The 16,799-nt window shown below is 45.6% G+C and overlaps 1 protein-coding gene across 1 annotated transcript; it reads right to left on the bottom strand.

Annotated features, from left to right (window-relative positions):
- Window positions 1-653: 653 nt before the first annotated feature.
- Window positions 654-3,310, bottom strand: LOC137875748 (transmembrane O-methyltransferase homolog). The gene is made up of 4 exons (XM_068715257.1): window positions 3,113-3,310; window positions 1,919-2,192; window positions 1,576-1,772; window positions 654-1,482 (listed from the first exon to the last, which is right to left on the bottom strand). The coding sequence occupies exons 2-4, from the start codon at window positions 2,172-2,174 to the stop codon at window positions 1,150-1,152; spliced, it is 786 nt and encodes a 261-aa protein (XP_068571358.1). The 5' UTR covers window positions 2,175-2,192; window positions 3,113-3,310; the 3' UTR covers window positions 654-1,149.
- Window positions 3,311-16,799: the final 13,489 nt, after the last annotated feature.

Genomic DNA, 16,799 nt, shown 5'->3' with positions numbered 1-16,799 from the left:
GAAATATTGCATTTAATTAAATTGTGTTTTTGCACCAATATTATTTATTTAAACGCTGCACTAAATTGTCTCTAAACCACGTAATGGCCTTCCTGCTGCTTTGAGAGGCTCGGCAGCGTCATTAGAGGCACTTTCTAGGCGCAGCAGCGCCGTGACCCTCCTCCTCTGAGACGCTCTGCAGGCTGCAGCGGCGCAGCCTTCATGGCCGGTTAGCGTGCTGATGTTCGTGAAAGAAAGAGGGAAACGACTGGGGAGCAGTTTGGTGAATAATGCTTCATTTTGGATTGTAAACATTGACAAATACATATCTCAACACGCACAAGAGGGGGTGTGCATCATCGTCCTCGTCACGGATGAATACGGACACGTTAAGTGTTTACGCCTCATATTCAAGCACTTATCCATGTGTGCTGCAGACATAACCTACGTTTTCAGAATAGGTCTCTTCTCCCTTTAGAGGCTTGTTGTGTTAAACCCACGTCGAGTTCCTCTTCTTCTGGAAAGCAGAGAGCGCCATCCAGTGGTGTGTCCGTGCTCTACATGGAGTGGTGCTTTCTTTGTTTCCTTTGTTGTGAGGAGAGCTGATCTATGAGCAGCTTTGTGATCCTAACATTACAAACAGAAGGAAGAAGTCTTTTGTTTTGTGTGAATCATTGTGTTTAATACCAAATCTGACATTATAAATACATTATCAATGTCTACTAAACTGCAATATCAATACTTCATTAAGTAATGTGAATACTGTGGTTCAGTCGGTCTACTTATTGTTATATTTAGCTTTTAACGCTTTACTTCTTTATCATATCTTGTTGATTATTGAGGGTTCTTGTTCTTGCTGTAACAGGATCCTCTTATCTAGTGTGTGGTTTATGATGAGAACATATGTAGTGATATTAACCTTTCCTTTATGGCTGTAAATCAGATATCTAAAATAATAAATAGTATATAGAATGAATACTGTTTTACATACTGCTACTGTAATACACATCACCTAACAATTAACAACTTAGTGTCTTAAGGAAAGAAAAAACAGTAATGTATTCAGCATGTGTTTCATCCTGCAGCTCTTTGACCTGCAGTGAAACAAGAGCAGGTGAAGCATGCTTCACTGATGGTCGATGTAGTCCACACACCCACACCTTCAGGTCCTCACTCCTCAACCCCGCTGCTTGTGTTTTGGTAGCAGATCTCCGTCACACTCTGGAGCTCTGAGGTGACGCTGTAGCGGTCGGGCCTCGCTCTGACGTGACCCAGGACTTCGTTACGATCTCCGTCTCTTTGGTTCCTGTGGATCAGGAGGACGGAGCAGCCAGAGGGGCAGAGGAGCTCCTCCTTCTCCAGAGCCAGCAGGTCTGGGAGGTACCGCTCGGGGTCGTGGTCCATCAGCACCAGACTGAACCCCTCGTCGGTCCCTTGACTGAGCTCAAGAAGTGAACGCAGAGACGGGATGGCCTCCGCTGAGCCGGATGTCAACACCTGGAACTGAAGAGGGGTTAGAGTCCTTCTGTTCAGTCTAGCTGTCCTTTTAAGGAGTAGAACGTTTGCCAATGCATCTTCTGTTTAAGTGCAGCCTACCTGGGAGTGTTTGAAGCCAGCCACCAGTATGATCTCCTCCCCTAGCTCTGCTGTGAGTGGGTCCAGCTCCACTGTGAGCAGCCTGCCAGCAGAGGGCAGCAGACGCAGCATGCGGACAGAACTGTAGCCACAGTGCATCCCGAGCTCCAGCACCCGGGAGGGACGGACACGCCTCACCGCTTCATCCAGAGCTTCACCTGGAGACACGACGGTTAGATGTAAAGTGTTCATTTCTAGAGCTACAGAGACTTTGAGCAGCTTTAAAGTGATGATCTGTGAGCTTCTCATGAGAAACCCTCTTGAACTTGTAACTTAATGCACTGAAGTGGTTCTGCACGCTGACCGGTCCGTGGGCCGATGCAGAGGGACGCGTGCGTGTCGGCGTACAGGTCGAAGGTCTCCAGCACGCTGTCGGCTTTGCCGTGGGTGCATTCGGAGAACACGAAGGCGTGGGTGCTCCTCACGCACACCCTCCCCCGCAGCAGCCTCAGCGTCCAGGCCAGAGCGCGGCGGCACAGCGCGGCCGCGGTGACGCGATAACGGGACGACGCCACGAGGACGGCGGAGAGCAGCGGGACGGAAGCGACCGCCAGCCACATTTCAAAAGACGTGAAGACCTGCAGGTGAAAAGAGGAGAGTCAGGAGAGGATGAGAGGATGAGTGTCACGTTTCATATCACTCAGATTTGAGTCACTTCTAGTTCTGATTTCTGCTTCTCTGTTCTGTTTTTGAACCATTTCCAGCTCTGGTTTGTCTCTTCAGGCAGCCATGACCAGCAGCAAGACACACATTATGAGGTCATTATGATTCTATGTTGGTTAAAAGATCACATAAAGAGAAATTCAGATGTTCCATATGTTCACTGTGTCACACTTGATTCTTCTTTAGACTGAAACAGCATTTTGGGGACATTATGACTGCAGAAAACACTGACATACAGTATGTGTGTTTCTCTATATTATGAATATCCATTATTACCATTATTGGTTTTCAAAATGCTGGTTTTATGCTCAACCTTACACATCACCTAACAGGAGTAATGAACAGCTTTGGGGAGTGCAAGAAGCAACACATGAAGTTCATTATTTAAGTCTTTTTAACTCTGGCTCCCCCTGCAGACACGTTGTGGTGTTTCTGTTAAAGTGTTTCTACTCCTCATTACAGAGTAAGAAGACAGAAGTCATCAGAGGCAGGATGTCTGCATGTTTCTCTCTCACTGAATGAATCTGCTGCTGAATCGTCTTCTGAGAGTCCAACAATCTGAGTAGAGAGAGACTGACGGCTCTCAAAGAGGAAACACTTAAAGTGATGTGAATGATGGGAACTTTACCAACTTCTAACAGTAAATGAACTCACTGCATTTCCTCTTTGCATGTTAAAAACATTGTGTTGTGAGCAGAATGTCTGTCATTGTGGTTCACACATCTATAAAGCAGCATCACATTGTTAACGTTGTATATTCAGACACTAGTAGAACGACATGTTTAGTAGAGGTGTAGTACTCGCTGCCCTGGTGCCTCCAGGTTGAGAGGGTTACCTGTCAAACACAGACCGTCGCTCCTGGAAGTCAAGAAGGTGAGCAGCTTAAAGGAACCAGACCACGACCGTCTCCTCGACGGAGATGTTGAGGGACGAAGATTACATGAAAGAGATCTGCTAAACTGTTCTTTGTTTCCAGGAAATCGAGGCGTGAGGAGCAGGAGAGAGGAGCGGTGAGTGAATCATTACTCATGAACACGTTGTGCCTGAAGCTCCTCCCACTTCACGGTACTGCTGCACTATTCCACAAGAGGTCAGCAGATATGTGAGAATGTCAGCAGGCCTGTGGACACCCTCCTGTGTCTGCAGGACCTGGGACAGTGTTGATTGGTGGTCATCAAACCTCAGATATGGTTTCATAAACTGATGACTTTTAACTTGTGTTATTGTGCTTAAAACATGTTGACATTGTGTGTGTGTGTGTGTGTGTGTGTGTGTGTGTGTGTGTGTGCGTGTGTGTGTGTGTGTGTGTGTGGCGCCTCTCCTTTTGAGAAACATCCCTGATCATCTGGATTTATTATGTCAGCTGTTTTTGTAAAATCTCATTGAGCACAGAGGTAAATATTTTACATTGAATACTGTCAGAAATGTCTTTATAAAGACTTAAGGAGACCAACAGTATATCTGTGCACTTCAGCAAAACAACTGTCCATGTTTACAGGTGGGACACAGGTGAGACATCACATTTAAATGACAGATTACATATTTCAAAACGATGCTTCCTTTACATTTGCTCATGTTTCTTGTCCAGAGGACTCCTTCTGTCCCCGAACACAGCCGTAACAACGACCACAAGACAAGAGCTGAGAGTTTACTGAGAGTTTACCGTTAAAGGACTTTTCTAATTCAACATGAGGGTCAGTCTTCGAAACTAAATGAATGAGGCAAATCAGAAAAGTGTTCCCACCTTAGACATCTCCACTGATTCATTAGTTCTGCCTTTTAAACTTGTTGTTTATCGGTCGACGGAAACCTGTGAAACTGCAAAATGTAGTCACATTTATTTGTTATGATTAACACAAATCATAGAAAAAGAGATATGTATATTAATTACCAAAAAGACATACATTTTCTACATAGTATAATTGTGTTACTGTGTTTTTTGGTGCCTCGTCTCTGAATCAGTGACGTCGTGCTCTCAAAGTTGCCCCACATAGTTAAAGTGGGTGTGGGGTCCCCGGGGTGCTGCTGCCCTCATTGGCTGCCGGTGGAGCCGCGCTGCTCGGTGTATTTGTGGCCATTGGAGCGGATCATACTGCGGTGAGTCCTGTCGGTCCAGCTGCGTCAAGGCAGCCAGCGGCAGCTAGATTACTACCGGAAGTAAGGCGGCTTTGCAACCAAAATAAGAGCCTGAACAAATGGCTGGTGGGGCGGAGGCCAACGAGCGGTAACAACACTGACAACACGTTGTGAATAATACGATTAGTTTAGATTAGAAAACAAAGACATAGTAATACATATTCATAGTATTTTCTAGTGTTCATTATTTTTTATTTCACAATTTCCGGTCACCTGTCTTGTTGATTTTTTTTTTATTTAGCGTCAAACAAAGACATTCACTTCCGGTTTCCATCGGCGTTTAGTTTTGAGAGTTGTAACAGTAGAGAGGAATCATTTTAACTTCAGTTGAATAAATGAGTCTTTGAAGAATCTGCAAATGTCTTCAAAACTTAAAATCTATCTAAAAGCAGCGGTAGGTTAAGTTGTGTCTATTTTTAAGAAACAGACACTAACATGACTCCAATGTAAAGATAATAAGTAAAGTGTATAAATGACAACTAGCTATGCGAACTCTGTTGACCGATGTATTGCGTTATAGTGGAACAGTAGGTCCCTGAGCTTTTATTTTGAACGGTCTAACCGGAAGCTGTATGAGTGACCGTGGCTGACTTGACGCTGGTTGTTCTGCCCTCAGACTCCATCAGGAGCGATATTCAGGGAAGCAGCAACTGGTTCGTTCGCCTCGCCGGTGCTGCTGCTGCAACACAACCGACCGACACAACGCACGTCTTTCTCCCGGTGGAATAACGCGGCATTGAGCTGCTTTTCACACCTTTTTGTGTTTGTTTTTCCCCCGAGCTTTACTACTTGGAGAGCAGAGCTTCTTCGCCAAATGGCCAGTCCGGTTGCAGACATCGGACAGTCTCATCAGCATCACCCTGTGACCGAGGAGTCGGCCGCTGACTCCGCGTTTCAGGAGGCGCAGGAGTGGATAGAGGTGAGTCACGCGGAGCACTTGACGGAGTTACGAACACTGGTTTAACTTGGCGTCTCGCGCAGGTGTTCTGTTGTCTGGTCGCGTGGCCCTGGTTCCTGGTGTCTGCAGCGTGTTCTCCTAGAATCTGTAGTTTGAGTTTATTGCCTCGTCACCTGTTGAGAGATGACTCGAACTGCAGTCACGTGACTCAAATTCTGACAAAATCTTCTCCTTCCTTTGAAGTGTTTTGGGTCAAAGTGTGCTTGTTGCTCAGAAATTCATTTTTCGTGCCTCTCTTTAATTTATTGGTGTTTTAGTCTAATGCATTATCACTTTACTATAATAACTTGTGACATGAATCCCAATAAAAACGACCTTAAAACGTTTAAAATAGAGACTTGATCTCTGCAGATGGAGCCTTACTACAGTCACGTGAGCTGCTCATAGTTGGACTGGACCCTCCTGGATGCTGCAGCGGGCGTTCAGTTGTTCTTGGTGGGGCCCGTTGTACAGTAGCTGTGGGGCCTGAACACACAGAATGCATCGTGTGGAACAATAATCACACACACCAGGTTTTGTTCTGGGGGACTTTTCACTCGCGACACTCGCCTTTCCCTCCGTGTCTGACGGTGTCATCCTGCAGAGCGGTCCTCTCCACCGGCCGGTGGTCCTCTCCACATCGCAGCTCCGCAGGTTTACATCGAGGCTTCTCGATCACAGTGAGACGTGAAGCTCGCTGTGGAGCAGGGGTGTGGACGAGGAGCGTGGGGCTGTGGGCTGCAGCTCTGAAAAGTGAATATTTTCTGGTTTTTCTTAGTCTTTCATGATCAGACTAGAGACTAGTTTATTAAACAGGTTGAAGTGTGGGCTGAGGAACATCTGGATGGCCACTTCCCCCTCGTATTGGGATGTTTCATGTGTAGTTTCTTGCCGTACTGTGTTTGACCTAATCAAAGTGGACTACATCTCTCATTAGTATTGAAAAAGACAGATCCTCTTTTAGAGTGTCGGCAGCCATTGCAGACCTATTTAGCGGCACCAGCCTCCGTGGAGGCCCACGTCAAGTCTTTAAAAAGCCACCGCCGACCTAGAATCTCTGAGGCAGATCAGGACCGAGAGCTCAGAAGACGCCAGTGAACCGATCCCTCTCCTGTGTGGTTCCTTTTGTCGCCCTCACCCAGCGGGGACCGGCTTCATTACCCACACACACCTGGTCACCTCAGGGACCCGGGGACAGGTTACTGGATCCTGGGTGTGTGGAACAACACAAAGCTTCAGTCAGCATCAGCAGCCCGTTCAGTTCGTTTCCTCACATGCGGTTTGATATGTGGTGTCAGGAGGAGAGAGGTTATAACGACGACCTGCTTGATATTTAGCTGGACTGCGTTCACTTGGTCAGCCGTACGTCCTCCATCTTTGTCTGTCTTTGTCCTTTTGTTTGTTCCTTTTTATCTTTGTAACTGTTTGTGTCAAAGACCTATGAGTGCAATATTACATTCTTCACCACAAAGACACATCTCAATCTTCTGACCTTCTACAGGTGTGCCATTCTTAAACAGCTGCCCGTCTTACTGAAACATATACTGAAACATATACCAGATAACATATACCATATAACATACTGAAACTTATACTGAAACATATACTGAAACCCATACCAGATAACATATACTGAAACATATACCAGATAACATATACTGAAACGTGTACTGAAACATGTACTGAAACCCATACCAGATAACATATACTGAAACATATACCAGATAACATACACCAGATAACATATGCTGAAACATATACCAGATAACATATACTGAAACATATACCAGATAACATATACTGAAACATATACTGAAACATATACCAGATAACATATACTGAAACATATACCAGATAACATATACCAGATAACATATACTGAAACATATACTGAAACATATACCAGATAACATATACTGAAACATATACCAGATAACATATACTGAAACATATACCAGATAACATATACCAGATAACATATACTGAAACCCATACCAGATAACATATACTGAAACATATACCAGATAACATACACCAGATAACATATGCTGAAACATATACCAGATAACATATACTGAAACATATACCAGATAACATATACTGAAACATATACTGAAACATATACCAGATAACATATACTGAAACATATACCAGATAACATATACTGAAACATATACTGAAACATATACCAGATAACATATACTGAAACATATACTGAAACATATACCAGATAACATATACTGAAACATATACCAGATAACATATTCTGAAACATATACCAGATAACATATACTGAAACATATACCAGATAACATATACTGAAACATGTACTGAAACATATACCAGATAACATATACTGAAACATGTACTGAAACACATACTGAAACATACACCAGATAACACAATCGTGTCTTTGCAGAAACACGTTTGATGACTTCATCTTGTTATCTTAGGCCTGTTCAAACCAGGTGTATTTGGCATGATAACCCTCAGCAGTTACTCTTACATTTTGGTTTGTTTTGGCAGTTGAGGGTAATTTGAACTCTGCTGTGCATTTGCTAACCACACACACACACACACACACACACACACACACAGAGAGAACAGGAGCAGCTGTTGGTCACATTTCTCTCGTCGTCCTCTTTTAATCTCCATCTTCTTAAATGTGTCACCAAATGGAACAAAGGGCCGGTCCTAACGGCATCGGTGAAGCGTTCACACCTGCACCCGGTGCTTCCTGTGTCTGCCGCTTCCTCTCCCCAGCGCGTCACTGATGCAGTCACTAATGACGGTGTTTAGGCTCCTGTGATCTTCACGAGGGCCCGGCTGGCCCCTTTGATGAGGAGTGATTTGTGTCAGGTGGCCTCAGGCTGTGTGCATCAACCCACCGAGGCCGACTGCTCTGCTGGAAATGCCTCTTTTATTTGCCCGACGATGATCTCATACTTGATTTAATAATAACTTTGTAAATAATGATCTTTGGCTGGATGTCCGTTTGTTTTTCTTCCAGAGCTTGTCTCGACTAGTTCTGCGTCTCCTCTCTATTGGTTCTGCTTTTGTCTCTGGATCCCCACCTCCTCCTCCTCCTCCTCTCCAAGTCCTGGCATGTTTAGGGGGCTGTGAATAATAAGTTCCATTGTGACGAGCCTGAAAGGGAGGCTGATATCATCTACATGTCAATGGCTGATATCGTTCCAGCGATATCATTGCACTCGACAGACGGATCCGTGTCACGGGAGGACTAGTCCTCGTTCAGTGGTTCAGTCTACTCAAAGTGTTTCATCTGGAGACTTGAGCTATGAGTGTTTCTGGTACATGTGCAGTGTTGTAATGTGTGTGTAGGAGTCAACACACACACATGGGGGTTGTGTGTTTATTCTTGACATCCTAAAATCACAGAGTAAGTCCTGTATCCAGTAGACACTAGACCATGCTGCAGAACAAACAGCTTTCAATCAATCACCCTGCATAATAGGAACAATCAGGACCGACCTGATCAGACTGGAATGGTTCTTGAGGTTAGACGGGCTGAGACTTGATGACTGCTGCTGAGGTTTGTTACGGAAACTCTGAGCGAAGGTGCCAGGAGACGAGGAGCCGAGAACCCGAAGAGTTCATGACGATCCTCACGTGATATGTGTGTTGTCCTCACACTGCCATGTGCTTTGTTCAGTGTGAGATGCATTTAAAGTTTCTTTAAAGAAGCCAGTGATTTGAATAGTGGTTGTATGTTGTGTCAACACTATAACACCAGGTCATGGTTTAGTGACCAGGGTGGTCATCTGTTTGTGTGGAACAGAACATTCAGAAGGTTCTCATTGACGGAAATCATGTAAATATGTCTGCTTTGAAATATGGAATTGTTTTGATGTTTCAGTCATCGGCCCGTTAATTAAAGTCGGGCACCAGATGATGGAGATGCTTGAAACCGTTCTGGTTGGTTCATGATGCTTGAGCTCCCGTGTTTAAAGCGGAGGAGATCTAATTGGATTAATATGAACGGCTTTTGTAGCTGCTTCTGTGATCGCGGTCAGATACTCCACGGTGCTTTTTGAAGTACGTTTAGTTTTTGCTGCACTGACCCTGTTGATGGATACTCATGAGGAAGCCTCTGTCTCCATGACTGCCCGAAGAAGAAGATCACACGGTCAATCTCACAGTAACGATGCGAACCCGTCAACAGCTGGCACCTTCAGACCAGCACCATGCAACGTAGATGTTCTGAATCGGCTCCTTTTCCTCATTGGATCCCATGACAGCGACAGAACCTGAGAACTGTAACGCAGCACACCTCTCTGTGTTCGGCCCGGGGCTGTTTTTTGAAAGCTGGCGCCATGTACTTAGAAAGATCTGTAGTCTCCTCTGAACTCACCCGTGATGTCATTCCACAGTTTGGGGGCTTAGTCCTTCTTTCCTACAGAGTCCTCTGATGCGTCCCGCTGCTTATTATCAGAGTGCGTGAGGAGCAGCGTGTGCTTTTAGAAGGAAATGTCTGTCAGTGAAGGGTTTAGTGATTGAGGATGTCTCCTTCATCACTCACCTCAGTGCTCCGATGAGCTGGAAATCCATGGTCCGGCACAACACCCCCCCCCCCCCCCCAGTGTGTTCGGGTTAAGTTGAAACATGGACGCGATTCATTTCAGGAGCCCAAGTCTTCAGTCCCAAGTTCAGAGCTAAATGTATGACATCTGCAGTCGGCGTGTTTATGGTTACGTAATGTCATATTTAAGCAATTTGGACAAAGGGGATAATGAGTCTGATTCATGCAAATTTCATAAGCAAAGTAGGTAGATTGTGTTTATAAGACAGAGGGTTGCAATGTTAACATGGAGTTTGTATCTTGTATGGATCCCTCAGGCCATTTTCATCAGCGCCACATGCCGCTAGTCTCCATCCTGAAAACACCTTGAGATGTTTTACGGCATGAAGGACAACATGCTTGTTGAATACTCTGTATTGGCCTCAGTTGTTGTGGCTTGTGGTGCATCTGTGTTGCCTAAATGAAAGCATCCACAGCACTGCTGATGGAACAAGTCTCAACAGAACCGTCCACGTTCTGCTCAGCTGAGCTGGAGCTCATTGGATGCTGTTTGGATTTGATTGAAGCTCCTTCTTTGCCAGAACATAAATCAGCGTCGCACAGCTTCAGTCACTCACACAAATGAGAAATCCCCGAAAGTAAGATGCTGATCACTAATCCTGTGGTTATGATCGTCTTAATCTCAGCAGAAGCCGTCTGTCCTCTCCTGTCCTCTCCTGTCCTCTCCTGCTGAAGCAGAGTGTTGACGCTGCAGCCTTGGAGAGAGAACAAGGGCGTAGATGTTTCAGAGGAGCCTCTTCATTACACCCAGAGGTCCGTTATTTCAACCCCCAAAGAACACGACCACCTTCTCAACTCCTAGCTCTACCTTTGTAGATTACATCAGAGCTATGGGACACAGTGTGGTAGGTATGGCCAGATGCTTTTGTGCATGATTTGGACGGTTTGTTAAGAGAGCAAAAACCCACGTAGTAAACAACAATAATGCACCTGTCAGCAAATGTCTGCCGGTCTGGGTCCAGATGGGCTTCATGGACACACGCACCTTTGGGTCGAGAGGTGATCGTGTGGCGGATTACCAAAGACGATGGGAGATTAGCAGGATTAGTCTGAACATTTGTGTTCCTTCAAGTCACTGAGGCAACATGAATCCACTTAAAGTTATTCCATGTTGTTCTGGAAATCCAACCTCATATCGGTAGTGACATGTACTCAACTAGTGACCACAGGTTCTGAACTTAAGCTCAGCCCAGTGATCGTCAGCTGCTCTGGTGTTGACGTCTGTCCCGCCTGTACCTGTGTAACACCCTTCATCTCAAGGAGCTTTCAAATGAAGCAGAGGGTTTCTGGCTGCTGTTCACTGCCAATAACAGCAAAGTGGATATTTGAAAGCTATACCTGCCAAACCAGACACACATACCTGTGTGTGCTCCTCTGAAGCAGGAAGGAACCGAGGACTGACATGACTCAACCTATCTAGTGAAATCTGCAGGTACTTAATTTTACAATCAAATGTATTCAAATGAAGTAGAGCATTAGGCAAAAGGGGAAAGCAACTTCATCCAGTTAGGTTGATGACAACTCATCACACACAGCAGTACTCTTTAAGAAGTCATCTCTGTCAGGGTGAGGAGTTGATGAGTTTCCTCAAACAGGCCTTTATTTAACTGAGACTGTGGGTTTAAGATTCAAGACCTACTGGTGGAGTTCTAGAACGTCCAGCAGAGCATTAGCTGCTCGGTCCGGACGTCCCTCTGACTCTCTGGCTTTGTGTGTGTGTGTGTGTGTGTGTGTGTGTGTGTGTGTGTGTGTGTGTGTGTGTGTGTGTGTGTGTGTGTGTGTGTGTGTGTTAGTGCCCGATGTTCCAAGTCTGCCTGTGACAAGGTGAACATATTCATCTTGTTCAACTGTCAGGTCTGTGTGTTCATGCGCTGAAAGAGAAAAGGAGCTTTCAAGGAGGAGAGAGAGAGAGAGAGAGAGAGAGAGAGAGAGAGAGAGAGAGAGAGAGAGAGAGAGGCAGCCTGGCACGCAAACTGCAGTGCGACACACACACACACACACACACACACACACACACACACACACACACACAATAAGCACCACGGTGAAGGAGGTACAGCCGGCTGTGTGCCAGGGCTGCACAGCCACTCTCTGCAGGGAAGCTGGTAGCAGTTGTTGTTGTGTCTTCCCACAGTAGCCAGTGCAGCTAATGCTCACCACTCTGAGGACAAACATACCTGACAGATGTTGACAGATGTCACTGTGAGGCCTGTGAGGTTAGGCGTGATCACTAACCCTTCATCCACACAGACTTGCATAATAAGAGCAGTAGAATAGGAACAAGATTGCATGATGAATACGTGTGTCTCTCTCTGTCTCTACTTTGTGTATCCTGTGTGTGTGTGTGTGTCTGCCTTTTTGTCTGAATTTGGCTTTTTCTTTGGTCATACTTTTTGGCGTCCACAAGCGTTGACGAGCTCGGTCGGTCGGTCGGTCTCTCCGATCCTCTCCTAGTATAACGATGAGACATTCAAGTGGAACGTAATGAAAGCTAACGATCCGGAGAAACCTCCGCTCTGTTGGTTTCCGCGCTAACCGCAGCTGCTTGAATTAAGACGTCGCCACTAACAATTTCTTTTAAAGGAAGGAAAATCAAAGCCGCTGCGAGGCACTGTTGAAGTAGAATTTACGACGTCGTCCGTTCTACTTCATCACGAAAGCCACAGCATGTCCGAAAGGCCCTGGAGTTGTTTTCGGTTAATAATTCTCCTTTGAACTAACTATTAATGTGAAAGATGTTCAGGATCTGCTCTCCTTTTCATTAGGCAGCAGCCAGGAACCAAAGACAGCCTTGAATCAGACGCACAAGTGTTCTCCCGTCTGTTGAATCTTAAAATATGATATATATATATATATATATATATATATATATATATATATATATATATATATATATATATTATATTTATATTTATATATAGTTGTGGAGTAGATGCAGGGTGGAAGCAGCCGTACCTGGAACCCGCTCTGTACAGTCATCATGACCACCACCGCTTGTTCATCGTTATCTACCATCTCACCGTTCAGACCGTGGATCTTCTCTGATCTTTGCCATGATCACAGGCTGAACCTCCTCGGTCCTGTAATCTGCCATCACTCCATTGATCGCCCTCATTCAGAGGCGATGTGGGACACCGTGTTCCTCCCATTCAACTCAGACATATTGATTTGTTTAGTGGGCTTTTGACCTAAACCTTAAAGGTTCAAGTTCTTCGACTAATCTGAAATCTGTCTGACTCGTGTCCAGTCCTCCATCAAAGACCTCTCAGTGAAGAGTCCTCATCGGTGGCCAGCAGTCCTCTGTATCTGGTGAACGTGTGATAAAAGAGCGTGAGCGACACTACAAACACATCCCCTCAGGTGTTACTCACACTTCCTTGCTGTATCTTGCAGCATTTGGAGCTTTTCTTAGCTGGCATATGGGCCTGTTTGATGGACGGGACGGAGACTGATGTTCCTCCACCGTTCAGGGGATATTTTCTAATTGGGTCGCGCAGGCTGAGCTGGTTTCCTAGTTTTCTGAGTTGGGGCTCTGGGGAGCTGGACTCTTTCTGACGATCGAGGGAGCAAGTGTAGCCTTAGTGTGAGCTGGAGGCTCAGAGCGACGGGCTGAAGCTTTGAGGATGTTGCCTTGCTGTGATGCTGGGCGTCAGAATCAATGTGCATGTTTGATTTCACAGCTTCTTACTTTATCTTTGCCTGAAATGCTCATTTGATAGTTGATCGATGCTCAGCTTGCTGTCAAAGTGTTTGAGATTGATCCGCTTCAGTTCACTCTGTTTCATGAAATGTGACTATTGTTACTCTGGAAGCTGACCTCAGCTCTGGCCTCGTTTCAGACAGATATTTAAATAAGAAGTGTCAGTCGACATGTGAGATGAAAGCCTCAGTATTTCAGTGACCAGAGGACTCACGGCCGCCATGAATGGAGGCTTTTAGGACTGAGCGGGATGCCTTTCATTGTCACACACACACAGTCTCACACACATGATTCTATGCACACACACTCTGACATTCCTGAGCCGCTTAATCCTCATCCCATTCAAACACACACACACACACACACACACACACACACACACACACACTCACAGAGCTCCCTAGCTGGTCGTCCTCCCCAACAACAATGCATGCTGTCACCACACTCTGGAAAGTGACACGATTGTCTCTCAGCTGACTGGCATTTGTCTGCACAGAGCTGCATGATGCAGCATTGCTGTCACTAGTGCGTCTCTCTCTCTTCAGAGGGACATTCATCCATCACTGCAGTCCAGGACTCCATTCCATAATGTTTGTTTAAAAAGAAAGAAAAGAAAGTCTTTTGTTTGAAAAGGGTTTTGAAATAGAATAACTCTTGGTTTAATACTCTAATAGTAGATTGATGAGATGCATGTTTCTGCTTCCATTCCTCTCCTCAGGATTAGTATTCAGATAAAACCATCAGCTGGTATTTGCATGAGAATAAGCGTCTGCTTCCTTCTTTCTTCTCACGTTTCTTTTTTTCATGCTTGCTCTTCTGATTTGAAAGTCGTACCACGATGATGCGTCTTTGCACGACGTTAGAATGAAAACTACAGACTATAACTATAACTAACTATGGATCCCTGAGCTGAGAACGTCTGCAGACGGCAGAAGAAGAATCGGTGATCAGTAAAAGAAGAATATGAACATCATGTCTTCTTTTTCAAACAAAAATGCATCGTAAACAGGCTTTGACCTTCTCTTGTAAATGTGCAGCCTAGACGAATGATTTAGTTGTTCTTGAGTCGTTAGTGAAGCTCAGTCACTGAGTGAAGTCCATGTGGTGCACAGCTGTGTTTGTGACAGAGGGAAAGAAAGAGCATAAATGTTGATATAATTACACAGGACCGTCATTGCATCATTACAAACAGTAAAAATACAGCAACCCTTCTGTCAGCGTTGGCATCCACTGACTACGAGTCCGGCAACCGCTTCTAAACTCTCAGCTCTCGATTGTCTGGAGCTCAGCGCTGCAGCCCGGCTCTGCCACTGCCGGGGTGAAGGGTTCAGCCGACCGCTGGAGGCACAAGCAGCCGCTGTGAAGGCAAACGTTAGACTCGTACAGTAGGAGTCCTGTTGGAGTCCTGTTGGCTCAGACCGCAGTCGGCCGGCCTCGGCGTGACGGCGGCGGCGGCGGGCGGACGTCTCCGCGAGGCTCCCTCAGGCCTGGACCGCCGCCAGCCCTGCAATTCAGGGAGGCTGTTTGTCAAGTGATGGCCACAGTTTAACTGTGACGGGGCGTTTAGCAACTCTCATTGAAGTCCACACCTAATATATACACACTGCAAGAAAGCATGTCAGATCAGTGAGGAGGAGCCGACTGAGCCAAATTCAGTCTATGCGGTCTAAGAGTGCTCCTTCTGTTCTTGTTTATTTTGACACCTCCTGCTTATTCCTGGTGGAGTGTCCTCGACCAGAACTCTTAACAGTTAACGGACCGCAGGTCTCTCTAGTTGAGAGTGTCGACTTAATACCGTGGAATAGCTTAGTTTACAGTACCGGCCTCTTGAGTGCTGTAATCATCATCAGGTTGCTGGTAGCAAAGGATCAACTCTAATCCGGACTAATCTAGCCAGCTGCACCGCCCTCCTTTTGGGGGTTGACCGTGACCGCTCCCCTGGGTGGCCCGAGTCCAGCTTTGAAACCAGTGAAGAGAAGCATGAAGCCTATTTCAGAAGCTTTGTTTACATGCTGTTCTCTGCATGTACTACCTGTGCCCTGCATGTACTACCTGTGCTCTGCATGTACTACCTGTTCTCTGCATGTACTACCTGTGCTCTGCATGTACTACCTGTGCTCTGCATGTACTACCTGTGCTCTGCATGTACTACCTGTTCTCTGCATGTACTACCTGTTCTCTGCATGTACTACCTGTTCTCTGCATGTACTACCTGTCCTCTGCATGTACTACCTCGCAGGTCGCTTGTACAGTTGTCATTCTGGACGTTTAAAGTCTCCAATGGATCTCCACTAAAGAAGCAGTTATTGGTGATGGACTGTACATCAATGTTGGGAAGATGGGATCAAACATTAGTGGTCCCAGTAGGGAGATTTAGCATCACGTCTGTTGTTGTATTTATGGATGAATTCAGTTGTGCATTGATATTCAGAAAGCGGGAGTAAATCCAGCTTGGTGCCAGAGTCTAGATGCAGTACATTAGACACCAGAACTGGTCCAACGTGCACCGGACCCTTAAACTAGTCTTGTTCCTCAACACTAAGCCACTATCGGCGTCACTGGGCTACCTGTGTGAAGATGGACCTTTACTCTCTCTTCTCTGGTACGGATGTCCGTCACTCTGTCCGTCACTCTGTCCGTCACTCTGTCCGTCACTCTCTCTGTGGTGTTGCTGTTGCTTTTCTTCACTCGTAGCACAGAGCTGAAAGCGAAGAGGTCCTGATCCCTCTCTGGGGGTCGTCGAAAGGCTTTCTAGGAATTCACTAATCTCGAGTTGAAGCCAACGAGACGGAGTGACCGATTGCAAAAACAACACGTAGAATGCAGCCGACATAACGGACCGATAGCTGTAAGGATATCGGAGTGTTTCATCGGCTCTAATGTTGACATGTTCTGCTGCTGGGATACAGATTAGCAGCTGAATGGAACGATTGAGAGTTTTACCCTCTTTTGTTTTTGTCTGGTTGATCTAATCGAGCTCAAACATTCATGGAAAACTTCTTCTGTTTTTACATTTCCTTGTTTTAAGATCGTATCTGTGCATAAACCAACACACCAGTGCTTTACACTCAATATGCTGCTAATGCAGTCAGTCATATAATCATCTCTAATAAACACATTATGTCATATTTGATATTTTTGATATTTGA

Source organism: Cebidichthys violaceus, unplaced genomic scaffold, assembly GCF_023349555.1.
Source record: "Cebidichthys violaceus isolate CVI_PGR_0920_01 unplaced genomic scaffold, fCebVio1.0.p SCAF_2, whole genome shotgun sequence".
NCBI lineage: Eukaryota > Metazoa > Chordata > Actinopteri > Perciformes > Stichaeidae > Cebidichthys > Cebidichthys violaceus.
The sequence above is the reverse complement of the archived record's forward strand: the minus strand, read 5'-3'. Positions and strand labels throughout refer to the sequence as shown.

Excerpts from the sequence above, each read along its gene's own strand:
- LOC137875748 (XM_068715257.1), bottom strand. The coding sequence starts at position 2,174 with ATGTGGCTGGCGGTCGCTTCCGTCCCGCTGCTCTCCGCCGTCCTCGTG. Across the intron at positions 1,773-1,918 it reads CTGCATCGGCCCACGGACCG|GTGAAGCTCTGGATGAAGCG; the intron begins GTCAGCGTGCAG and ends TCGTGTCTCCAG. Across the intron at positions 1,483-1,575 it reads CTGGCTTCAAACACTCCCAG|TTCCAGGTGTTGACATCCGG; the intron begins GTAGGCTGCACT and ends ACCCCTCTTCAG.